Here is a 24977-nt window from a genome sequence, read left to right as displayed (position 1 = left end):
CTGCTACTCTTATTTCTGTACTGCCTTCAGAGCTGGGCAGCTGGAGGGTGGTGGCTGCTAGCCGGGAGCCCAGCTCTGAAGGCAGAGCTGCCGCCAGCAGCAGCACAGACGTAAGGGTGGCATGGTATGGTACTGCCACCCTTACTTCTGTGCTGCTCCTGGCGGGACGCTGCCTTGAAAGCTGGGTGCCCAGCCAACAGCCACTGCTCTCCAGCTATCCAGCTCTGAAAGCAGCTCAGAAGTAAGGGTAGGCATACCACAATTCCCTCTAAAATAACCTTGCAACTCCTCTGCAACTCCCTTTTGGGTCAGGACCCGCAATTTGAGAAAATCTAGTCTCCCCTCTGAAATCGGTATAGTACAGAGTAAAAGCACACGAAAAAAAACAGATTTCACAGGGGGAGACTAGATTTCATGGTTTGTAACGCGTTTTTCATGGCTATGAATTTGGTAGGGCCCTACCTATCCATAAAGCTTTTCTTTATGCAGTCCATACAACAAAATATTTTTGAATCATTGTGGATAGAAAGAGGCATCTTACCGATTTGTCATGGCATATTGTCTATGCCAAAACTGTCTTAAAGGTGAATTTGATTAGTTCCACTTAGTCACATTACATATTTTATAAGTTTGAACAGAAATGATAGAATGTTAAACCTTGCTTGAATGTACCTCCCGGTAATAAAAACAAAAAGGACATGAAAGTATTCAGCACAAAAGTGAAATTTTAAACTCTCCATGGTATCATCTTGCATTTCTGATTTGCTGAAGACATCCCAGGATGCATTATTCTGAGCCATTACTTACAGCAGTCAGGAAGGTGCTAGCTGACTCTTAGAAATACTGCTTTCCCCTCCATAAAGTTAAACATAATTTCTGTGCGTACTACTCCTCAAGGTCTTTGGGCGGATATTGCACATTTTGGGGGCTTGACTCAGTTTTTCATTTTAGCTTGGCTGCTCACTTTTTAAGGTGAGATGAACCATTTTTATCCTCTTAATAACAAGCCATGACCAGAACAGTTTTTATAAAAAGTGTTAAGGATGTGCTTTCAAAATAAGGTCAGGACTGTTATTCATACATAGTACAGTACTGTAGTACTTAAGGAGACTAGTTGGGATTGGCCTCCAGTGTGCTAGGCACTGTATAAACATTCATATTATCCCTGCTCCAAGGAGCTTACAGTTTAGGTTATTAGGATCGCATTTTAAAAGCTTACCTAAACTTTGGGTGTTATATCTTGGATTTGCCTTTGTAAATTTTAAGTATTCAAAAATGTATTAGGTTGCTTGGGAAAGATAAGAATATTGACCATTGTTATGGAGTAAGTGTTTATCTTGATTCTTATGTAATATCAAAAGTTTAATGTTTGAGACTCTACAGCAGGTTTGATAGTGATTTAACACATGAGTTTGAGGTGTTGGGTTTACCAAAATCCGAAAATATTTGAGTGTTTATACAGATCAGGTTGAGATTGTGAGAGAATTGGCAAGGTTTAAAGTATTTGATACATTATGCAGAAGGTGGAGAGAACCATAATAGAAGAGCATCTAGTCTCCTATAAGGGTTCTTGGTTCTGGTTATATTAGAGAGCACTAAAATAAGGAAGCTCGGTGTGGTGTTTCAGTACTTATTAGTTGGAATTGTATGTGATAGTTCAAGTTGAGACTGAGTGACTTCAATAAAAGCAAAAGGATCTTATGTTTTGCAACATGAACAGTAAAATACTGAAACTGTTCTGAATAGGTTTAACTTACGTCTGCTATTTGAATAGGTTCCAGACATGGCGGGCTACCCTCACATCCGTTACATTTCATCGGGATTGGATGGAACATCATTCAGAGGCCCTTTCAGGGGCAATTTTGAGGTTTGTAATAGAATAAACATAGATATATGCCAAAATGTGTTGAGGGAATGAGGGGAGGGTACACTGCAGGATTAGCCCTGCATATGGATGTAAAAGAAATAAATGTATAGAAAATGCCCTTCATTTTTAGAATGACTTTTGGCTGTTATCACAGACTAGGAGCAGAATGGATACTAAAAGTGAGTGAATTGTATCTGAAAAAAGTTAGTCAATAAAAGGTGCTTTTTTCCTGGACAAGGTAGCATTAGGTGGCTATTAACTGATACTACATCTAGCTGTTACGATAAATAGGATGTCATACATTCCAAGACAGTGGTGAAAGGTACTGGTGCCTCTAAACAACTGAGATCCACCTCATGACAGTGAAACTTGGCAACTTTGACAGTGCTGTCCTCAATTTATCATGTAGTACAGGAACTGAAGCTATAAATATGGTATCAGATGCAGAGAGTTAATGAACTAGTCCACTGAAAAAAAAAACCTTCAGTGAGCTCATGGTTCTAATACATTTTGTATTGCTGGAGAATAAGAAATCAGTCACTGTATATTCGTTGTAAGCTATCTTTTCTCTTTCAAGCCTTAATGACTGTTAGAAAGTAAATATATTTGAATACCATTTTAATTATATTTTCCTCACTAGAGACACAAGTATTTATGAACATACCAACCAGTCATTTCTAGATTATAAAAACAGTTGCCAGTTTTTAGGCATAAAACAATATTTTCCTATCTGTTCAAGCGACAAAAACGGCTGGGTATCTTTTTTCAGAAAGCCCCAACTTTTCCTGCACATCATAGATTTAATTGTAATCCTGCCACTCTCAGGTAAATTGTCTGAGAGTGAATAAGTGGGAGAACTAATGGTGTTGTCTGGTATATCAGTCTGTGGATAGAATAAAACTAACAACTATTTAGCATAGTTCTTACCATGGTTATCCTTTGACTTCAGGAGTTGATTCACTTGGAAGAGCGATTAGGCAATGTTAATCGTGGAGCCTCCCAGGGAACTATTGAAAGGTGCACGTATCCACACAAATACAAAAAGGTGAGGATTTCTCTACATTTGTATATTTACGTTTGCAGATATACTAAATATTACCACTTGCAGTGTTACTGCAATTTCAAAGGGCACTTGCCTTCTATATACTCCTAATTATAAAGTTTTGTAAGAAAAATTTATCTATTTATCTCAGAAAGTTGCTGCTATTTTGAAAATGACACCAGGACTTTTCTCCTTTGTTATGGACTTTTCTCCATCACAGTTTTTGGTTAACATCTGAATGAGGAGCAAGTATAATTTAATTTAATTTTTCTTTCTTGTTTTAAGAGTAGGGTGGGGGGTTTTTTGTATTCTGAGGAATTTGGAATTAAAGATATGGGCGGAGCTTGATTTTTTTTTTTTTTTTTTTTTTAAAGAAAAAGGTTAGTCCACTTAATGAAAGGCAACTTATAAACATGTCCATACATCCGAGCAAAAGTTATCATTTCTTTGCATTTAGAGCAAGGAATGATCCATACATCATTGTAGATATGTAGGAAATTAAGAAACAGTGCCCTGCTGTGTTATGTGGAACACTGTAACATAAATGTAAAGGAAAAAAGCCCATACCTTTAGAGTATGCCTTTTAGACCAATTGCAGCCCTTGGCTATATAAGCTAAAATTCTGAAGGAAAACTAGATGGATTTGTAGTCAAATTCATACTCTTTAAATCTTCCAGTATTCTATTTAGATCAATCAGTCCTGTGTGACATTAGACCTGAAGTATTTGGCAGGAGCCCCTGACCTATGCAACACTGCCCTCCTTCCCAGTTCTCTCCTCCCTCTGCATCTCCTGTCCAGTTCCATCAGTACAGCATTCCTTTTATTTTTATCTTCAATTAATTTTACTCTGCTTCTAAATTTTAAAGTGTACTGCAGAGTTCTGTACTGACAAAGTAACTCGGTTGTAGGGGGGGGGGAGATCAAGGTTTAGGCAGCGGGGTAGGGGACATTTTAGACTTTTTGCATCCAGGAAGGTGTTTGAGGCAAAGGGGGGCAGGTAGGTAGGACGGGTAGTCACAAGTCAATTGAGATCTTTTGTTACTATCGAGGGGATGCATCTTCTCTTTAATGCCTCCTCTTGGGCAAAGACAGAGAGGTGACAATTTTGGTCCCATCCCACTGACCCTTGATAGCATCTAACTGCCCCACTGCACCATTTCAGAGTATCTATCACTACCTTGAACAACAGTGAGTAATCACATAGCTGATCATTTCAGCAATAATATCAAGCAGTGAAATAATTAATGGTGACATTTTAAATTGTCATTGGTCTTCAGTGCTCACACTGTGGAGAATAATAGATGTATTTCATCTTAAGAGTTGTAACAAACTGTTTACAGACTTGGGCAGACGACATTGTTCTTCTTCGAGTGCTTGCTCATGTCAATTCCATTCTGGGGTGTGCGTGTGCCGTGTACATGGTTGCCAGAAATTTTCCCTTAGTGGTACCCGTAAGGCTGGCTCTGGAGGCCCGCGCTCATGCACTGGTATATAGGGTGCCGGCGGCCCTGCACCCTTCTTTCCTTTGTGAAAACCCTTGCCTAGTGTTTAATCAAACTGTATTCTTGTAAATAGTTATATTCAGTAGTTAGTTAGTTAGTTATGCTTATTTTTTTTAGTAGTTTGATAGTTCCCTTTAGGGACGTTGCTCTGTGGTTGGGGCATGTCCCGGTCCCCGGGGTTTAAAGCGTGCGTGGACTGTAGTAAACCTGTGCAGTAAGTGATCCCCACTCCAGCTGCTTAGGTGCCTTGGGGAAGTGCACCTTAAAGAATGGTGCAAGATTTGTTCTGGGTTTAGACCAAGGACACAGAAGGACAGGGACATCAGGCTTAAAGCCCTACTTATGGAAGCAGCACTCAGGTTGGCCTCGGAGCCGAGCAGATCGGACTCGGCACCGAGTATTTGGCGTCAACGCACAATGCCCTGCCGGAACCGGGTCAAGAGGGGGCTCTCCCCAGTGCCCAAGGGAGGCACAAGTGAGTTGCAACCCATGTTGGGCCACTCTCCCTCTCCACAAAGACAGATAGCAGCAGCACTTTGCCCTGTCTGGGACCCTCCCCCGACCTTGAACTCCTCACCCACCTTCAGGTTTTTATGCTTGAGTCTCCCAGAATAGAATCGACATGAGCGAGCACTCAGAGAAGAAAAAAAGTTACTCACCTTTTGTAACTGTTGTTCTTTGAGATGTGTTGCTCATGTCCATTCCATGACCTGCCCTCCATCCCCGCTGTCAGAGTTGACGGCAAGAAGAACTGAGAGGGCACAGGGCTGGCGGCGCCCTATATACCGGTGCATGAGCACAGGCCTCCTGGGATCACCAGAGCTGGCCCTACGGGTACCACAAAGGGAAAATCTCCGGTAACCGTGCACAAGGAGAACTTTGATTCTGGAGTAGTTATGTGGCAACTTAAAAATAATCCACAAGTATGAGGCAATTTGGGCCATTGGAGACTACATTATATACAAGACCCTGTCAGTAATATGGGTGGTGGTCTTTAATAGGTAAAGGTTTAAGGTACCAGACTTTACATGAGAATAATTCAACCATCAGTATGAGTTTTGTTGAAATGTTTGTTCATGCATGAAATGAAGATATTCATATGCTTAGAGACAAAAAAATCTTAACTTCACAGTCCCAAATATCTTTTAAACTAACATTTCAGTCTTTATTAACTCTTTATGCTCTTATATCTATACTCATTTTTAACTGTTTTAATCTTTGATATCTAGTCGTTAGAAGCAAGCAAGTTGAAGATTTACTTTTTAAAATGTAACGTGTAATTTTTCAGTCAGATGTTTTCCTAAAAATGAAATGTTGAATATGCATAAAAACAGATTCTACTCAGTTTGTCAATAATGTCATCTCTACTAATAAGGTAACAACTGATTGGTTCTCACAGAGGAAACTGCACTGCAAACAAGATGGGGAGGAAGGAACAGAGGAAGACACAGAGGAAAAGTGTACCATCTGTTTGTCTATATTAGAGGAAGGTGAAGATGTCAGGTAAATAAACACTACTAGTACCTAATAAAAAATCAAAATCCAGTGCCAGAACACCTTTGGATATAGCACCCAGGAAACAAAGTTTACTTTTAAATTTTGCAGCATAAAATACTCCTGAGGGAATTCTGCGCCAAATAATTAAAAATTATGCCTACAATATTTTAAACTTCTGCACGTTTTATTTGTCAATAAATGTGGTTCCAGAATGGCAGTGGGGAGCACAGGCCACTGGCTGCATTGAGGTGGGAGGTCACCCTTAAGCCCTCATCTCCCCTGGTACAGGGACTCAGCAGTGAGGCTGCACCCGACCCTGATACAGTAATCCAGGTGTGCCCCTCTGCGCCAGGTGCACCAGGTGTGGGTGGGTGGGCAGGCAGGCTCAGCCCAGCAGGATCCAAGTGGGGGGTGAGAGGTTTCTGTGTGGGGCAATCTGGGTGCAGGTGTCTCAGTGGGAAATCTGGGCTCATTTTGGGGTTCGGGGTGCAGGGGCAATGGGACTCTGCAGGGGATCCAGGTGAAGGTGGTTGGGGCTCAGCAGAGGGGGTCTAGGTGTGGGGAGAGTCTGGTTGCTGAGGGAGTAGGGCTTGATGGGGTGGGGGTCCAGTTGCAGCTGGTTGGGGATCAGTGGGATTGGGGTATGCATGTGGGGGCTCAGGGTCCAGGTATAGGGGGATAGGGCTTGTCAGGGTGAGGGTTCGATGGGCCTGTTTAATGGGGGAGCCGCAGCTACTGCCAAGGGGATGCTGCATGCCAGCCTCCCGCTTCCCCCCACAATTCCCCTATCCTTTTCCATTCTCATTCCCACATTCCCCTCCCCCTCCCCTATTCTTCCCCCCTTTCCTCATTTTCGGCATGTTGCACAGAAAACAGGAGGTCTCCCAGCACACAGAAGAGGAGTATGACTGGCACTAGGACCCAGAAGGCTGCGTTCAGTCAGAGGAGCCAGATGCAGCCTCCTTCAGCTGGGCAGTTCTGCACTGATGGGGCGGGGAGGGCAGTGGCACGTAACCCCATGTGCCCCCTCCCCATGCCTCACCTCTCTTTGGAGAGGGGCAACCCCCCTCAAAAATCTACCTATGGTTGTCCTCCCATGTGGCTTCTCTGCTGTTTTCTGCAGGGAAGCACAGGAATTCTGGCGGGGGGAGGCACATTTTCTCCTGTTGTGCAGTCACGCAGAATCCCCCCCAGGAGTAATAAAAGCACTCCCTTGCTATGTTTAGAAATACATTTAAACAAGGGAGATCTGTCTTACTGTCAGTTATCAGCAATAATTCTCAATTTCTATATTGACTCTTGTAATAACAAATAAATTATAATAGTATGAAAAGCTTTTAGGGGCCATTGGCACATCAGATTGTATATCCTATCTCCAACAATAGCCAGTGCTGTTGGTCCAGTGGATGGTGAAAGTCCTCTTAATGCACTGAGCTGATTGTCCAGAACCAGGGCCGGCTCCAGCATTTCTGCCGCTCCAAGCAAAAAAAAAAGCCGCGATCGCAATCGTGACCGGCGGCGACAATTGGGGGGGAAAAAAAAAAGCCACGATCGGCGGCGGCAGTTCAGCGGCAGCTCCTTCGCTCCTAGAGGGAGTGAGGGACCTGCCGCCCCCGAATTGCCGCACATGCCGCCCCTCTCCCTTGGCCGCCCCAAGCACCTGCTTGTTAAGCTGGTGCCTGGAGCCTGCCCTGTCCAGAACCATACAGCTGGTGAGGAGGCAAATGGCAGGTCAATTGTCAGTCAAGCTCATGTCTTGAGCTCATAACACTAACAAAAGATAGATATAGTAATTGCAGATGCTATTAGTTTCCTTTTAAAAATCGTACTATGCTGTTTCCCTCACTATCTTGAACAATGGATTCCTTGGGTTAATTCTACACGGCCCAATTCCTCTTTGCTAGTGCAAGTCTGGAGTAACTCTACTGAAGATACAGCAGATTTACATCACTGTAACAGAGCATAATCTGTCCCATAGTATGCTGCATAAAAATGTTCTATCCTTTTTATCTGATATTTACTTTAATGAGGTAAAGTTCTTTTATTTTTGGCTGGTGCCAATTTTTATATATAAAATGAGATTTCAGCAGCAAGAAAGACTAATAACACTGTAAATACTATATTAAAAATTAACTCTTTTTTTTTTTCTGCTAACAGACGCCTTCCATGTATGCACCTTTTCCACCAAGTGTGTGTAGATCAGTGGTTGATCACTAACAAGAAGTGCCCCATTTGCAGAGTGGACATTGAAGCTCAGCTGCCAAGTGAAAGTTGACACCATTTTCCAGAACTCTTGTCCTCCTTTTCACTCCCTTCCATCCTTCCTGGTACTGCAGTCTACCAAAGATGGCATGACTTACCTGCGCAGATTTGGAAGCATTGATCCTAGAGTGCTATCTCTGCTATATGGTACAACTAATGCTAGACCTACAGTTTATGTAGACAGTTGAGTTTCAATGTATTTATAAAGCTTTTTTAGGTTTTACATTTTTTTCTTTTAATTTTACTGTATTTTGCATGGTTCCTTGTATTGCATTTGTTTGCACATATTATGGGCTTTGTGACCCCAAACTTGCAGGCAAGATTAGCTGCTTTAGTAAGTAGAATTGTGTGTTGTTCCCCTCCCTCTCAAACATAGTATCAAGCTCCAAGAATATGATTTCACTCATTACTAACTTCGGATTTCTTAATTTAATCAATCATGTATTTTAGTTTAATGTATAAAGATCATCTAGAAAAGGATAATATTGTATATTAAGACATTCCTTAATTAGGAAAAAAATGGCTGCTGTATATTTACAATATCAGTTCTGAGTCAAATACCATCCTTAATACTGGGAACAGACTACAAACTATATTCAGTCTGACTGATACAGCTGGTATACTCCTCACCAGAGTTTTGTCTGATCAAATTTTTATGTTTTTAAACTTTCAGCACAATACAGATATATTTGAATGTCAATATTAAACATTTAGACTGCTGATCAGATTGTATTTATCATTTTCTTACAATGTCTAGAAATTTGAATCCCTAACTTAATATTTGTTGCTGTGAAACAGCTCTAATGAACACTAAATATTGATTTCAATTAGCTGGAGTGTAGATACTTGCAGATTGAATGCATTTTTAGGGAAACAAAAAATATGTAAAATTTTGTTCAGTCTTCTGCTAAGTATGTCAAATTACCTGCGCACATTGGTTTTGTAAAGCCATTCAATCAGAACCTAGAATTGCAGTTCTTAAGGCAGGATCCATGCATTCTTAGAACTTTTAAAGATCCCAGATCTCTCATGGGATTTTTATTCGTTTTAAAATTAAAGTCAGCTAAATCCACCTGTCACTTGTTTTGTCACTAGTAACTTAAAAATCTGTAAATCTCTGTAGAAACTGACACAGATTATGTGATTACCTTGGTTTGCTTTGATCATAGATTCCCTCTTTATAAATTACCAACAGTCCATCACTGATTGAAAATATTTTCTATAGTTAAGATTTGCTGCATAATATAGTATATAGAATTAAATTAATGTACTAACGTTTCTCCTTTGGAGGAAGTTTTATTCCACTTCGGGACAAGTTCCTTATCAAAATACTTTGACACACAGTATAGTATAGTTTATTTAAAATGTGTTGAAGAGAGGCTCAAGAACATCAAGACAGTATTACTGTCACAACCTGGAAGAGATGTTCCTATGGGATCATATATGAACATGTCAATAAGCTTGCATTAAGCCCCCTGCTTTGTAAGTGGATTGAATAATAAATACCTTCAGTTTCCCTTGTGTCTTTCATAATCAGTTAAGTGTAAAACAGTTTACAGTAAAACACAAATCAAAATGTTTTGTTTACACCTAACAAATTGTGATCCATTTATAAGTGTGACCTTATCTAATTTGATGCCTGTTTGTCTGGTTAAAAGCAGCTTCCACCTCCCCCTCCTTTTTTTTTTTTTTTTTTTTAAATCCTTTCATGTCAGGAGTAGCATTTTCCAATGCAGTGTCCATTGCTGGCAATAGACTTAATACCTCTGGCACTAAGGCATTAAGCAGGGAGAAGTTTTGTCGTAACAGTTGTGATTAATGGACATTTTAAAGCTTACTTGCTTGTTAAAAGTAAACTTAATTTGATGACTTGAATCATTTTGTGTTTAATTTGGTGGGGTTGGGTGAGGGGGATGAGGGAGAAAGGTAACGTGATTTGGCTTCTCCAAACTGTCATGGTTTTAAACTGAAGTTTCTTAGAGTATGTAGCTATAAGGACCTGTGATTGAAGCCATAGTGGATAAAATTAACTGGAAAGACCAAACAGGAACCCTTTTCCATTCTTCAATGCATCTGAAGGAAAAAGGAGGGGAGGTAGCTTTCCATGGGTGCACCCCAACTGATGCTTGAAAGTGGGAGGACACTCACTTTTAGTGTTACATCATAGGTATTTAGAGACATGGAAATAATTGAGACCAAGGGTGCACAATGAGTCCACTTTGGCATACCTTCCAGGGACAAAGAAGCACAGACTTTTTTTTAAAAATGCACCAGATTTCGGTGTCTGGTACTTAGAGGTATTTTAGTGGCCCATGAGTTGACCTATTTTATAACTGCTACTGATACTGTCTTGCTTTTAAATGTATACATAACATATTGTAAAGTGATGTTTAACAGTTATGTGCCGGGAATCTCAGTTCCTGCTATGTGCTAATGCAGGGGCTAATAAACCTGCAGCCTACTCCTATTCCAGAAAGTTGTGACCTGATATAATGTAGGGAAAGGAAAAAGAATGGGTTTTTGAAAATTTCCACCACTTACTGTGCTTTACTTGCTTAGATGCATTGCCTTAAGTTTTCTGCAGCATCTTTGACTTTCAAGATAAGAGTCTCAACAGTATGCATCAAATTACTTTTCATATAAAATTCCATTGTCAGAACAAATCCTTTTGTATGCAATAAATAAAATGTTAGACTGATCATCTGAAGTCTGTTTTTTCATAAAAGTTGTTTTCCCTTATGCCTCCTAGTTTATAAGCTCTTCATTTGAACAATAATTCTTAGGCATAAGCTGTTTACTTGCATCCTAACAATGGATGTGTCTGTGGGAACATCACAACCTCAGTATGAAAGGATTAAATATTTTATAAAGCTCCAGCTATATACAGAATTCAGTACCTTAATTAAAATAGTGGATTGTTTGAAATGCTATACCCACAGTATTTGTCATTTTCTCTACAACTTAGAGAATTCATGCAAATTACAACTAGAATTGTTTACTTGTGTACATAAGATAACACTCTGATTTATTTTGCACTCAAAGTGTAAATCCAGTTTAGAGAACATAATACTTGCATGGTATTAGAATTTTCTCCCATGATGATAGCAGCCTAAGTGACTGAACCACAAAAAAGGGTTTGGAATATGAAAGGAAATTTTCAAACACCTTCATGTTGATTGTTCTACAACAAAAAATGTGAGTGAATTGAAAAGTAGCTTCTGAAGCAGGAGTATGTGTGTTTCATGCTGATGAAAACTGAACAACTATCAAAACACCATGAAACAGTCAAAAGCAGTGGTGATGGTACCATGTATTGGATGCTTATCTTTGATGTTTTACTTTGCCTTCCACTATTATTACCCTGAGATACCTTGAGGTTAAATCTTTACAGCACAAATACATTGTACCACTGAATCTGGGAAAACCTTCAGTATATGAGAACTTCCTTTCTCACCATTTTTGTATGGTTTTTACTTCCATGCAAAACTGAGTTGTTGCCTGCACAATAATGAATGTACTATAACAAAGGCTTGCTATGGAACTCCATATTAAGGAAAGTAAAAAGTCCATACTTGGAGCAGCCTCAAGGGCAGACCTCCCATTATACCACTGTCCTAGTCTGACTGGGACTGACTATGAACATAACTGACTGAAGAACTAAAGCATTTACTTTGAAACAATGGGGAACATTTAGGCAAAGCTGAGTCCTAAACATGCATGACTGGCTACATCTGAACACATAATGACATTATGTGGGATAACAGAGGGAGAAATGTTAGAGCATACCATAAAATGGGACTGTCCTGATCAAGCAGGAAGAAACTGAGCCTTAAAGCAAAGAAAACAAATTGGTATGGTATGGCAAAGAATGACCTTTCTTAAGACAGTATAATGTAACGTATATAAGATCAAATTAAGACAAATGGATAGGTTGGAAGACTTAAAATCAAACGATTACACTCAAAGGCTGAGGCACCAAAATTTAATTCAAAAATAAGAAACATTGAAAGAAACAGAAGTATTAAGTGCTTGTACAGGTGAACACAATGAGAGCTAACTGGAACTACTAACAGTCATTATTGGAGTAGCATGTCTGTTAGATTTCACCTTGTTGAAAAAAGCTGTGCTGATTTTTCAGTTCTGCTGTCAAAAAGGAGGAAATGTTTGATGATCCTATAGTGAATGTGGGGAATTAGAGGAACCCCAATTCATGGTCTGCTCTTTAATTTTTGCCACGGGCAGGTTTATTATAGCCATGCTACCTAACCTTTCTTTGAGCCATACCCATATCAAATAGAATTTAACCTGTAATAAATCATAGGTGTTACAAGGGTCTTTTGGGGTTCTCCATTGTAAGGAAATATGCACTTATATATGTATTATAGTCCTGCCTATTAACAATGCAGTAGAACTGTCTTTTGGATTACCTCTCTGCTTGAATATTAGCCATGCCTCCTATGCAACTACATGAATATATTAAAAGAAAAAAAAGGGTAGGTGGATATACTTTGCTCAACTGTTCTAAGACATTACAGTAACTCCTCACTTAAAGTTGTTCCGGTTATGTTGCTGATCAATTAGAGAACATGCTCATTTAAAGTTACACAATGCTCTCTTACAACATTGTTTGGCAGCTGCCTGCTTTGTCCACTGCTTGCAGAAAGAGCAGCCCGTTGGAGCTAGCTGGTGGGGGCTTGGAAACAGGGTGGACCGGCAGCTCCCTGCTCCCCTAAGTTCCCTGTGTGACAGCCTCCCACCAGGCTATCAATTGCCAACAGTTCAGCTGTCCTTCCCCCCTCCCCTCCCCTCCCCCCCCCCCAGCATGTGCTGCTCCTTCCCTCTGCCTTGGAGCTGCTCTGGAAGCCTCCTGCTTGCTATGTGTGTGTGTGGGGGGGGCTAATGTGTTAACCCTTGGGGGCTCAGCCAAGTGCTAGTTCATCATTTACCAGTAAGGCATTCCCTGGGAAATAGCCCACGCCCTGACTTCACCACCTCAACCAAGCTTCACAATCATCATTGCTGTGTACAGTATTAAATTGTTCACTTAAAACTTATACTGTGTGGGTGTATATATATATATAATATAAAAAATATAGTCTTGTCTGGTGAAAAAAATTTCCCTGGAACCTAAACCCCCCCCCCCCCTTACATTTTTCTTATGAGGAAATTGGATTTGCTTAACATTGTTTCGCTTAAGGTCTCATTTTTCAGGAACATAACTACAATGTTAAGCGAGGAGTTACTGTACCTTGAAGCACTTCATATTAAGGTTTCAATACCTAATTGTCCCACTTTTCCATTTTAAAAATCAAGGTTTGTAGATACACTGTAGACACAACTTCATATGCTAATGGAACAGATTTTAACCACCAAATACATGTTCTATAAGCTTGTGCTGCAAGATGAGCTTCTGATAGGTTTAGTGGGCCCTCAATGCCAGTGACACCTTGGTATTTTGTTGGATTTGGCAAATATTACTAAGGGTTTGGTTCACAAGGTATAAAGGACCTTGAAAGCCATTAGGAACTTTAACATACCTATATATAATATGAAAAATAACCGGATGAATAAGAGAAAAAGCACTCATCTCTTGGTTCAGCTCACTAAACTGTGTACTGGGCTATAGTCTGTGTGTATATATAAAATATAAGGGATGTCGATTAATAACAGTTAACTCATGTGATTAATTCAAAATTAATCATGATTAAAAAATCAATTGCAATTAATTGCACTGTTAGTAGAGTACCAATTTAAATGTATTAAATATTATTGGATGATTTTCTGTATTTGTAAATATAGTGATTTCAATTACAACACAATACACAATGGACTGTGCTCACTTGATATTTGGTTACGAATACTGCAGTTGCCCTGTACCAATGATAAAAGACATGGTATTGTTCAGTTCCCCTCATCCAAGTACTGTAGGACCAGCTCTTTAGCCTGGAAGTGCAGCTTACACAGGCAGGATTGGTTACATTGCTGCACTCAGCGGGCGCTGCACAGGGCGGAACGGGGCTGCCCTCAGCCCGGGCTGGGCCCGGGAGCGGCCAGGCGAGTCACTCCTATGTGCGCGAGGCCGCCCCGGGCCGCTCTCTAAAGACCCGCCTCTCAGCGCCGCGCGCCCCGCTTGCGGAACAAGGCTGGTTCCCTTCCCGCCCCCCTCGGCTCTGGCCGCCCAGCCACGAGGGACCGACCGGCCCCGTCCGAGCGCTGCCTCCACCCGCCGTGACTACGTGTCCCAAGCTCCTTTGCGCAAGGCCGAGCTCGCGAGAACTCTCGGTCGTAGCCGAGATCCGGCCCGGCTTCCTTTGAACCTTTGTTTTTGTTAAAATCTCAATTCCCGCGGAAGCGCTTCGAAGCCGGTTTTCCCTTCCCGGCCAAAGGTCATCGTCACGGCAACGCATGGGGCGGAGCCCGAAAGCTGGGCCAATCAGATGAGAGCATCGTACGAAGCTGTCCAATGGGAGCACAGGCGGGGCGCTATTTGAAGCTGAGGGCGGCGCGCTGAGATAATAGTGTAGTAGCTGCATCAAGAGGCGGAAGGGGTGTAGGGGTCGCGCTCGCTCTTACAGCCCGACCGTCTCCAGTCAAGAGCTGCCGTCCTCATGGCGCTGGTCCGGCGCGCTGCGGTGAGTGCGGGCCTAGGCCGGCGGGAGGCTTGGGCCGCCGGTACCGAGCTGCGGGGGCCGCTGGACCGGGCAGGAGGCTGCAGCGAGCGGGGCTGCCAGAGCAAGCCCTGGGGTCGGGGCTGTGGGGAGCGGGCTGGTGCCCTGCTTCTGCCCGCACTGGAGAGCGCCCGTGCGGAGACCCCTGCTGTCGGAGCACTTAAATGTCCCTCTGCCTAGTCCTGGCTGGGGACACTCGGAGGCTGCGGCCCCAGGCTGCACGTGAAGCCCGAGCAGGGCTCAGGTTGTCGCTTATGCTACCTCAGCTGCCATACTTGCAGCTCGCCTGCTGCATAACCATCGTGTCAACACTTACTGCCCCTCCAGAGGGGTTTTGCTGTTGCTCTAGTAAATACCCCCCTTGGGGAGCTGTAGCTAGGCCAATGGGAGAGGGGTGTCTCTAGCAGGAGTTAAGTTGGCTTAACTGCATCTCCCCGGGGTGGGAGTTTTTCACACCACTGAGTAATGTAGGTAGTTTTAGGTGTTGGCAAGGCCGAACACCGAGGGTCTGAATGGTTTTCCTGGGACAAATTAGACATGCAGGGCTGGGGTATTGATCTCAGTTGTGCCTGTCAGGCAGGAAACTCAGCAGATGGCAAGAGCAGCCGTTATGAGCATGCTTTCTCTGTGGCAGCAGAGACAGAGCTGCTTGGGCATGGAACTTGCTCTGGAGAAGGCATGGGGATTTCCCAGCAAGTAAAATGCCTATTTTTCCTGTGCTCAGGGATATGGGATTGTTTGCATCTTTTGCATCACTCAGACTAGAATACAGCTGACTCTGTTGGCCTCCTATTTTCAGATGGAAAGTGTTGCAAAAGCCCAAATATGGGCAAACTGATCAGACAAAAGGGATAACAAAAATTTAACTTCTACCTTGTGTCCACTGAAATGTTCTTACAGAAAAGTAAGTTTTCTCATAAGACTTGTGCATATGTAGATGTTACCCTTTTGGGGGTGATGCTTTTTTACCTTGTTGAAAGCTATAGTCCTTATGAAAGGTTTTTAACATCACAGTAACAAAAAGAGGGCTGGGTTTCAGTAAGGCTTTTCAGGGCTTGGATGCTGTCTCTAAAACTGAGTAGGGGAGTACTTCAATGCTTTGAAGTACAGCGTGTGCACAAATAACTGTGACAGGCAACAGTGTCTTACCATGCAGTGTAAAATGCATAAGGCACTAATTCCCTCTCTAGGTGATGACATAAGAGACCCCAGTTTGGTCACTGGATCATCTTCCATGGAAATTCAGCTTTAGTTACAATTGGGTGGACACACTAAATAGCTAAGCCACAGGTGAGCATTCTAAAATTGATGTTAAAAAAAAAAAAAGCATGGTTTCCAGTGAGGAAGAACAAGATTTGGGTAACTTCATCTCTAATCTCGCTAAACGTAATCGATTTTTAATTGCACTCTCCATAATAAATCTAATCTAATTCTCCTTTATTCACCTTCCCATCCTGCTGAGCACAGTTGTGTGCCGTGAAACAAAACATGGTGCAGTGGCACATAGTGTTACTGAAGGTGCCCAGATACAATGGTGGTGGCTGACTTTGAGATTAGTAATCTGAAAGTAACTAATTCTATATGGAGGAGTTTTAGCTCTTTTTTTTTTTTTAACCTTACTTACAATTTTCCCTTGCAGATTACTAGAGGGGTGGAGAATGCTATGACAGGACTTAACAACAAAGCCAAAAGTCAAGTGACTAACAAAAGGGCTGCTTTGGAAGAGATTGGGAATAGAGTTACAACCAGAGGAACACATGCAGCCAAGGTAAAGCTGTAGATCAACTCTAGCTATCAGAAAGGTAACTTATTAGTTCTGTGTTAACTGTTCCTCTTTCCTCTGGTAGAAAACAGAGAGCTTCAAAGTACCTGTAAAAACTACAAAAGGAGCTACTAAACCAGCAAACGTAACTGCACAACCTAAACCTCCAGCTGCAGTGAATTTAACTCTCAAAGAAGAGACTGTTCCAAAGGTAGGAAATGGCAAATTCCTATGCCACTCTCCAGGTCCTAACCTTTGGTCCTCCACTCTAGCCCTTTCTAGGCCAGAGCTTTAACACTTGGTTTATAGATGTGCTCCATCCCCTTTTCAGAAAAAGATCAGATAAATTTTATGATATTATTCCTGGCTTCAGTCAGTTAGCTCACAGTAGCAACTATCGTGTGATGTGACATTAACACTACCTTGTTAAGACTTGCAAAAGCACTTGTCAGATCATGAAATATCTTTAATTGGGTAAAGGCCTTATAGGCTCAAATATTGTCGGTATCTTAAACCCAAGACTCAACATGCCATTTTGGTGGCTGCTGATCTAGTTTGTATTACAGGCAAACTCACAACTCATGTGGGTGGTAGGAGGGGAAAGTCTTAAAATGAGAGACTTAATGCGTGACCCTCAGTGACTATATAATCTGTCTACTAGATTCTGTCTCCAACCCCTATGGATGTATCCATGAAAGAAGAGGACCTATGCCAAGCTTTCTCTGATGTGCTGCTTAACAACATAGAGGATATTGATGCTGATGACTGGGAAAATCCTCAACTCTGTAGTGACTATGTAAAGGATATTTATCTGTATCTGAGGCAGCTTGAGGTATGGATGCCTAAGTACTACACATTCAAGTGAAATTAAGCTTTCGGTCTGTTTCATATTAGTCTCTTTAACAGCTGCAGCAATCAGTACGTCCACACTACCTCAATGGGAAGGAGATCAATGGGCGTATGCGTGCAATTCTAGTTGATTGGCTGGTTCAGGTCCACTCAAGGTTTCAGCTCTTGCAGGAAACACTGTATATGTGTGTTGCCATTATGGACCGCTTCTTACAAGTAAGTATCTAAAACATAAGCCTGTACAACATGTGCTTGGATCAGGACTCATTAAATTAGTACAATCTAAAATAACTCTTGTCCTCTGTTTATGGATTCTGGGTTACAGATCTTCCAGGCAAACTTAAAATCTGTTAACCTAAACTTTCTACCTGAGCTAAAGTGGAGGTGGAAGGGGGAGTTCTACTTAACACAAGTCATTCTAGGGACACAGATGCATCCCAGGATCAATCTAGATGTCTTGCATGCTGAAAACTTAAATAAATGTACTGACTCACTAAATGGAAACACATACCTTGTACTTGCTGAAAGGTAATACATCATGAAGATTAAACAGTTCTCTAAACTCATGTTACCTTATACAGATTCACCCAGTATCCCGTAAGAAGCTTCAGCTGGCTGGTGTTACAGCATTGCTTCTTGCCTCAAAGTATGAGGAAATATTCTCCCCTGATATTGCGGATTTTGTTTACATCACTGACAATGCATACTCCAGCTCTCAGATCAGAGAGATGGAAATGATGATTCTTAGGGAGCTGAACTTTGACTTGGGACGCCCTCTACCACTCCACTTCTTAAGGAGAGCATCAAAAGCTGGTGAGGTAGGTACTTCCTCTAGTTATCTTAAAATCCTCCTGCATATGAGACACTAGTATTGAAGGCATGGAATGTCCGGACTCCCATTAATAACACTTCATTTAGGCAGTGTGATCTTACCTCATGACTTAAAGCATGATGAGCTCAAGGAGGCTCATGGGGTGTGGGAGGGAGGCTTTCTGGTGGGTGGGCCATGTATATAGCTGAATGCTTGTTATAGGAAAAGGACTAAGCAGTATTGAGTTGCTTGACTCCATGACCACAAAGTAACTTATCAGCCTTTGCTGCAATTCATAACATGAATGTCTCAACTTTTACAATTATGTTGAGGCTTCTGTTGTCTGGTTTTTTTTAAAGATACTAAAACTGTGGTTGAAATGTATTGTGAGCTTGTTGTAAACTGAAGTGAGACAAGGAATTGAAAATTTAATAGTAATAGTTTCACTTGCCAGCTCAAAGTATGGAAGCCTTATCAGGTGAAAATGAGCTCTAATACCTCAGCTTACTTTTGATAAGTGTTTAACTAATCCATTGTCTTACTCTAGCCTCTTTAGGGAGAGGTGGGGCTCCCCTCATTTGCTAGGTCTGTAATGCTAGTAGTATGCTGCAGTGCTTGTTGCAAACACTACAGTGACACATGCCTGTTAGACTGAACTTGAGCCCTGTTAACCTGGGAAAACAAGTTAAGGTTCTCTTCTCTTCCTTCAGGAGAAGGAGGACATCAAATTTCCCAACAACATAGTTGCAAAGACTTGTATGACTGAGAACAGGGTCAACAACTCTTTTCCAAACAGGAGGAAGAACATAAAGTAGATTAACCTGGACCACCTTGACGGTCCTATTAAACGAAGTGACAAATTTCATGAACTAACAAGCTGTTGATCTGGCAGGCTGATGCTGAGCAACATACACTAGCAAAGTACCTGATGGAGCTGACACTCATAGACTATGATATGATACACCATCATCCTTCGGAGATAGCAGCTGCTGCCTTATGCTTGTCTCAAAAGGTTCTGGGGCAAGGCAAATGGGTGAGTTGCTTTTGTGATGTGTTCAAGGCCACAGAATAGACTGCTGTCAAACTTATGAAGCATGTAGGCTACACTCCAACATAATAGTGAGGTAACTGCAAAGTATATCTGGTAGTATAAGTAATCCAAGAAATGTTGTAATGGAACAGTTGTAGCGTGTTGCCCTTAAGCATTGGCATGTTCAGGCCTATCAGTTGGAAGGCTAGAACATTTTTCAGTGTTACTTAGTGCACAGGCCCATACTAGCGAAGTAACTAAACTTATCCTCAGGAACAACAATGGCAGGAAAAGCCAGCTTGACCACTAGGTCACATGCCTTGAGTATTTTCCCTTGCATTAAAAGGTCTCTCATCTGCTTCAAAAGACCATTTCAAAATGTCCTTGAGCACTAAATAGCTAAGCCTAGTAGTAACTTTCAGTCAGTGAAATGGTTTTGGTCAGTATCTGAATTCCACTCCAGAAAGCAGTGGGTTCTGATATTACAAAGAATGGTGATTGCAGGATGTTGAATTCCAACCACAGCAGCTGAACTTCTAAACTATCTGCACTAACTTGTTATCTTGGTTTACAGCTTTTGCATAGAACCAGTTCTTGGATGAGGTAGGGAAACACCATGTCTAGGAAATAGTGTCAGGATATCACAGTACCTGTTTTACTGGGACAGGCAGTCAAAAGTAGATGTCTACTTGTGGCCCTTGGGCAATTTTCAATAGAAAACTTTGCACCTGGATTATGAACAAAACATGTTCGAGCCCTGCAATTCTTAAACTCAAGTGTTTGAATCAGCCCTGCTGTTACAGGTGACCTCTCCTCCAGCCCCTGTGCTGCATAGAGCAGTTAAGTGTGCAGAGTAGCTGCTTAGCACCTGTTGAGGATTTTCCTGCCTGCTGAACCTGCTCAGCACACAAGATTCAAGAAAATCTTTGTGGCCTCCTTGATGCTCCTGAAATATGGTTGTAAGGATTTCATATCCATAAGTTGGATGCCACTACTCTAACCTAATAGCAAGAATGATTCTGATCTAAGCTACACATGGTAAAGCTCAAGTTGAACTTGTCACCTCTAATGTCCAGTCTAAACCTAACTTATTACAACTATTACCTGAAGTAAACTGTAGTGCCTCAGGCAGTCATAATCTGTTTTAAGATGCTACTCTAGGGTTCTGACTAGTCTTGTATTGCAGGGTGTAAAGCAGCAGTACTACACTGGGTATGCAGAAGACAATCTTATGCTAATTGTGCAACATATGGCCAAGAATGTAGTAAGAGTAAATGAGAACTTAACAAAATACACTGTAAGTATATGCTAAGGGCAAATATCTAATTGTTTGACATGTTAAGTAACACTACTTACTTTGACAGATGTCTATTGCTTCACTTTTACTCTATAAGAGAGTGTGCTCTTGCTACCTCTTTTGACTATTAAGCAACTACCTGACCCCTTTTCAAAGTGCTTCAGTGGATGTGGGTAGGTGGCTTAACCACTTACTAATAAGTAGTCTGATCTATCTCTAGCATAGCACAAAACAATGTAAACTTGATATTTACTTAACAGTCTCTCTAATTCCTACAGGCCATAAGGAACAAGTATGCAAGCAGCAAACTCATGAGGATCAGCACAATTCCTCAACTGAACTCCAAAACAGTCAAAGACCTTGCTTCATCTCTCTTGGGATAATCCTAGGTAGACAATTCCTACTCCATGCACTTTGTCAACATGTGCCTATTGAGGCACAACTGCTGCTTTTGTACATAGCCTTCAATCTTAGTACAGACACCTCAGATTCACTCTGAAAGCAAACTTTTAAACTTGCCCTTTAATGCTCTTGTATATCTAGAAATAAAACTCCTTTTTAAAAAAAAAAAAAAAAAAAAACCTCTCCCTGGGCATTACTTACAGTAAGTGTAGATGGTGCTTATGAGAACTTTTCTTTCATAAGAAATGTGAAAAGACCTCCTTAATTAGTAAACTTTGCGTAGACTTGAGATGACCCCCTCATAATAGGCCAGTGGTCAGAACCTTAACTGTCTAAAACAAAGGGCTCTAGAGTATGTAGTTGACATGAATCTGGCAAACAGAAGGGTGTCTAGAAGTAATCTACACTCATAAGCTGGAGCAGCCTGGCTTTTGGTGGGGGGGGGGGGGGGGGGGGGGGGGGGGAAGAGATTAAAATCTGCAGTTGCCTCAAATTGGGCAAAGTAGTATTCAGATAAGCCCCAGTCTCACAGACACATCTCTGCATGTATGTAGTTGTAGTCCCATGACAAGCCCCCTGAATGTCTACATTTAGTAAGTAGAGTTAACCATGCCTGATGCATGGAGGCCAGCAGAAGTGGGGCATGTATAAGCTATAAACTGTACTTTCTGTCCAGACAGCTATTCTTGCAGGGCTGAGCTGCCTGGAACAGGGAAAAAATCATCCACCCCTATAGCTGACACTTAACTTAATTCCAATCCATGTAACTAAAGCTTCCTACTGCTATTGGAAGGAGGAAGATAGGAAACTGGCAATTAAAGAAAAGGGTTCCCCCTCAAGCTGCTGGAGTTAAGCTAGTTCAGCTACTAGTCAGTTCATTATGAACTATCCCAATGGAAGGCTATGGGGCTAGAGAACATGTGATTTTTAGGTGTTCACCTAGGAGGTGGGAGACCCACTTGATTAGGTACCTGTTGAGGGACTTGAACTTGGCACAGCTTTAACAGAAGACCAAAACCTGCCCCAGAAAATCTCCTCCTCCGCTGGCTAGAATGGTTTCCTGCAGTGTGGGAGACCCAAGTTCAGACCTCTTCCCAAGTCCTGAAATGGGCTAAGGCCTAAACTTTCAGTAAGTTTCATGGCAATTGGAGCAGTTCCAGGCTTAATTAAACTACATACTGTACAGCACGCTACATGACACTGCCCTAGTTAACCTCAAACCATTTTGTGTATGTGGAAAAGGATAGTTTTTGCCTCACCTACTGCACTGATGGTGATACTAAAGGTAAATGTGGTGGTGGTGGTGACAATTCTTCTGCATACTACCAGGTTAGTGTGGTTGCCTGAACCCATCTCTTATTTACATCACTGTAGTGATGAGGAGCCCTATGCAGACCAAAATTCCCTTTAATCAGTGCTATACAAACAGAACAAATTTGAGTACTTTAAATGGGAAGGAGCCATATGCTGACCCTTCCAATCAGTATTATCTCAACTCTGAATTTGTAATCTCTTCTTGGTGCCTATTGACAGATGCTGCTTCTCTATGGTGAAGTCCCTGTGCTGAGGCAATTCTACTCCCTCTCCATGCTGAGCTGGTTACAAGGAACACACTCCTAAAACTTGTTCACCAAAACATTATCCTCTCCTCTAAATGCCTCTTAGAGTAGAAGTTACTTTTATCACTTAGGAGAAGTAAGCTAATACTAAGCCCGAAATCACAGACTGTGCCCCCTTTTTAAAATAGTACCTTCTCTTTTATAGGGAAAGCTGACAAGATTTATTTGTCTGGCCTTTCACTCTTTTTACTTTGGATTGTAACTGCTAGGGCCAAGGCCTATGCTTGGTTTGGCTGTTTCTGTACAGTGTTCAGCACATCCTTTTAGGTACTTAATCTACAACCAGTGCATTGTGGAGGGACAGTGGTGTTAGGGCAATTTAGGCTCACTGCAGGCCCCAAACCAACTTTAAACTTCCAGAAGACTGCCTTTAAAATCCACTTGATACTAGCTTGTGCAGTACTTCCCTCTAACCTAGTGGTGGGCAACCTGTGGCTAATCAGGGTAATCTGATTGCAAGCCATGAGACATTTTGCTGATGTTGACCAGCCGTAGGCACTGCCCCCCACAGCCATTCCTAGCCACTAGGAGCTGTGGGAAGCAGCAGCTAGTGCATCCCTACAGCCCCCCACTTCCTGCAACTCCCATTGGCCAGGAATGGTGAACCAGGGGAGGGGCACATGCCTGCAGATGGTCAATGTCAGCAAACTCTCTTACGACATGCAATCACATTACCCTGATGGGGCCGTATGCAGGTTGCCCACTGCTGCTCTAACACTCATACAGGGGCTAAGAAAAACATTCAGTATATCTGTCTTCAGATGAAAGTGTCTTTTTTATATAGTTGTAGACCCTACTGCTTCCTTCTCTGGAACTCTGTGTTGGGAGCTGAGTTATCCATTCTGAAAAGAGAGTTCCAGCTACTTGTGCAAGCAAAACAGACATATTATAAATTTAACAAACCAACTCAGCTCCTGGGTTCCTGTATTTTATTGATGGAGTGGCAGGAGAAAAAGAATGGATGCTGATGATATCTGCATGGTAAGCAACAGCCATTTTAAATGGTGGGGGAGCCAACTGGGCTTAAAAGCATTAACACTGGTTTTATCATTAAAAGAATAGTGCATATTTGGAAGTACCTGGCACAGAACTTCTAATAAAACTACCTTATGGATAAGTACAGTGAATACTACATTATACATTCATACACATTTCTACTATATTAGTTTTTATATACAGTATATGATCTGCTTCTATACATGTATAGCTCAGGGGCAAGAGTTGCTTCCTGTAACAAGTAGAGCATTAAACATAAATCCAACATGGGCCAGCCATATTCAAATATAAATCATGGAGAAGGCATCATTGTATAGCATACAGTCTTCTTTTTTGTTGTTGTTGTGCCTTTTGGAATCCCTAACCTTTACTTGCAAGCAATAAACCAGCTCCATTACAATCTGTACAGAACTATTTAAATATACCATCACCAATCCTAAATCTTTGACATGTAGCAGCATTCTTACCATGTTCCCCAGAGTGATCTGCATCAGAGGAAATGTGCATATAATGCCATCTTCATTATATATATATAATATGTATAAAAACTAAAGGCACTTGTTAAATACAACCTTTCCAAAGTGCCTGGTCCCAGATTACAAAGCACGGTGCAGTTTCAGGAAAACTGTAAGGACTAAACACCTTCATTCACTCTGCACTAGAAACAGGTTTAAATATAATAAATAATTCATTTCTCACTACTTCCATACATGTATGTGAGATAGATTTGCACATTTGCTTTATGGACAGTAAACGGAGTGACTTTTTTTCTTGCTTGTACACAACTTCACTGGTGAAGAAGCTGCTAAGAATTATAGGCCTCTGAGAAGAACTGCCATTTGTCCTCATGCGAGAGAGGGAGGGGAAAGCATCTTATTTTTCAATTATTGGTAGTGTCATGCTATCCTTCATTTAACAAAACCTTCTTTGTATTCTGTTATATCTTGGTCACATAGTTGTTGGGGAACAGTCCTTGCTTCCCTCGTAATCTGCCTGTCCACCAGCCTGAGGGATCTGTGACAAAAAGAGCAGAATGAACAATGAGGTTTTAGAAATCCTTATTTCATGTTCAGTCCCCCTCCTTTTTAGCCTTCTTTTAATTTATGTCCATTTTGTGCAGACTGGCAAAACCCTTCCACAGCTACTCCTTAGAGACCAAATAGAAAGGGCTATGAGATCCTGGATTGGCTAACCTTCTGGACACACTGCAAGGCCTTATCTATTCACTTAGGGGGAGGAGGGGATTGGCGTTGGAACTGCATCATTAATTGCTTTTCAGCTGATGTGCTTTAGCCGTTGTCATAGTCTTATACATGCAACCAGAGGCTAGGGTGGGGCACTTGATTTTGAACTCCACAGTGGGGAATAAATA

At 41.7% G+C, this 24977-nt stretch overlaps 3 protein-coding genes across 7 annotated transcripts in view; 2 read left to right on the top strand and 1 right to left on the bottom strand.

Annotated features, from left to right (window-relative positions):
* RNF111 (ring finger protein 111) overlaps nucleotides 1–10860 on the top strand; it is a 65005-nt gene extending 54145 nt beyond the window's left edge. For 2 of the 4 annotated variants that reach the window (XM_029910771.1, XM_024204922.2), the window contains exons 10-13: nucleotides 1775–1867; nucleotides 2817–2912; nucleotides 5788–5915; nucleotides 8067–10860. In XM_029910771.1, the coding sequence (XP_029766631.1) occupies nucleotides 1775–1867; nucleotides 2817–2912; nucleotides 5788–5915; nucleotides 8067–8184 (435 nt within the window). In that variant the 3' untranslated portion in view covers nucleotides 8185–10860. The remainder of the gene's footprint in view (nucleotides 1–1774; nucleotides 1868–2816; nucleotides 2913–5787; nucleotides 5916–8066) is intronic. The other 2 variants (XM_029910772.1, XM_029910773.1) reach the window with 2 other exon arrangements.
* Nucleotides 10861–14704: 3844 nt separating this feature from the next.
* Nucleotides 14705–21134, top strand: CCNB2 (cyclin B2). The gene is made up of 9 exons (XM_024204945.3): nucleotides 14705–14803; nucleotides 16479–16607; nucleotides 16687–16812; nucleotides 17263–17433; nucleotides 17508–17666; nucleotides 18032–18268; nucleotides 19154–19294; nucleotides 20478–20588; nucleotides 20867–21134. The coding sequence occupies exons 1-9, from the start codon at nucleotides 14780–14782 to the stop codon at nucleotides 20969–20971; spliced, it is 1203 nt and encodes a 400-aa protein (XP_024060713.1). The 5' UTR covers nucleotides 14705–14779; the 3' UTR covers nucleotides 20972–21134.
* A 2812-nt stretch (nucleotides 21135–23946) lies between these two features.
* MYO1E (myosin IE) overlaps nucleotides 23947–24977 on the bottom strand; it is a 155864-nt gene continuing 154833 nt past the window's right edge. For both annotated transcript variants that reach the window (XM_026648261.2, XM_026648262.2), the window contains one exon: nucleotides 23947–24619. In XM_026648261.2, coding sequence (XP_026504046.1) covers nucleotides 24543–24619 — 77 coding nt within the window. In that variant the 3' untranslated portion in view covers nucleotides 23947–24542. The remainder of the gene's footprint in view (nucleotides 24620–24977) is intronic.

The sequence above is a fragment of the Terrapene carolina genome, unplaced genomic scaffold, assembly GCF_002925995.2.
Source record: "Terrapene carolina triunguis isolate 2854851 unplaced genomic scaffold, T_m_triunguis-2.0 Scaffold67, whole genome shotgun sequence".
Lineage (NCBI taxonomy): Eukaryota > Metazoa > Chordata > Testudines > Emydidae > Terrapene > Terrapene triunguis.
The sequence above is the reverse complement of the archived record's forward strand: the minus strand, read 5'-3'. Positions and strand labels throughout refer to the sequence as shown.

Excerpts from the sequence above, each read along its gene's own strand:
- CCNB2 (XM_024204945.3), top strand. The coding sequence starts at position 14,780 with ATGGCGCTGGTCCGGCGCGCTGCG. Across the intron at positions 16,608-16,686 it reads GAGGAACACATGCAGCCAAG|AAAACAGAGAGCTTCAAAGT; the intron begins GTAAAGCTGTAG and ends TTCCTCTGGTAG. Across the intron at positions 19,295-20,477 it reads TTCTGGGGCAAGGCAAATGG|GGTGTAAAGCAGCAGTACTA; the intron begins GTGAGTTGCTTT and ends CTTGTATTGCAG.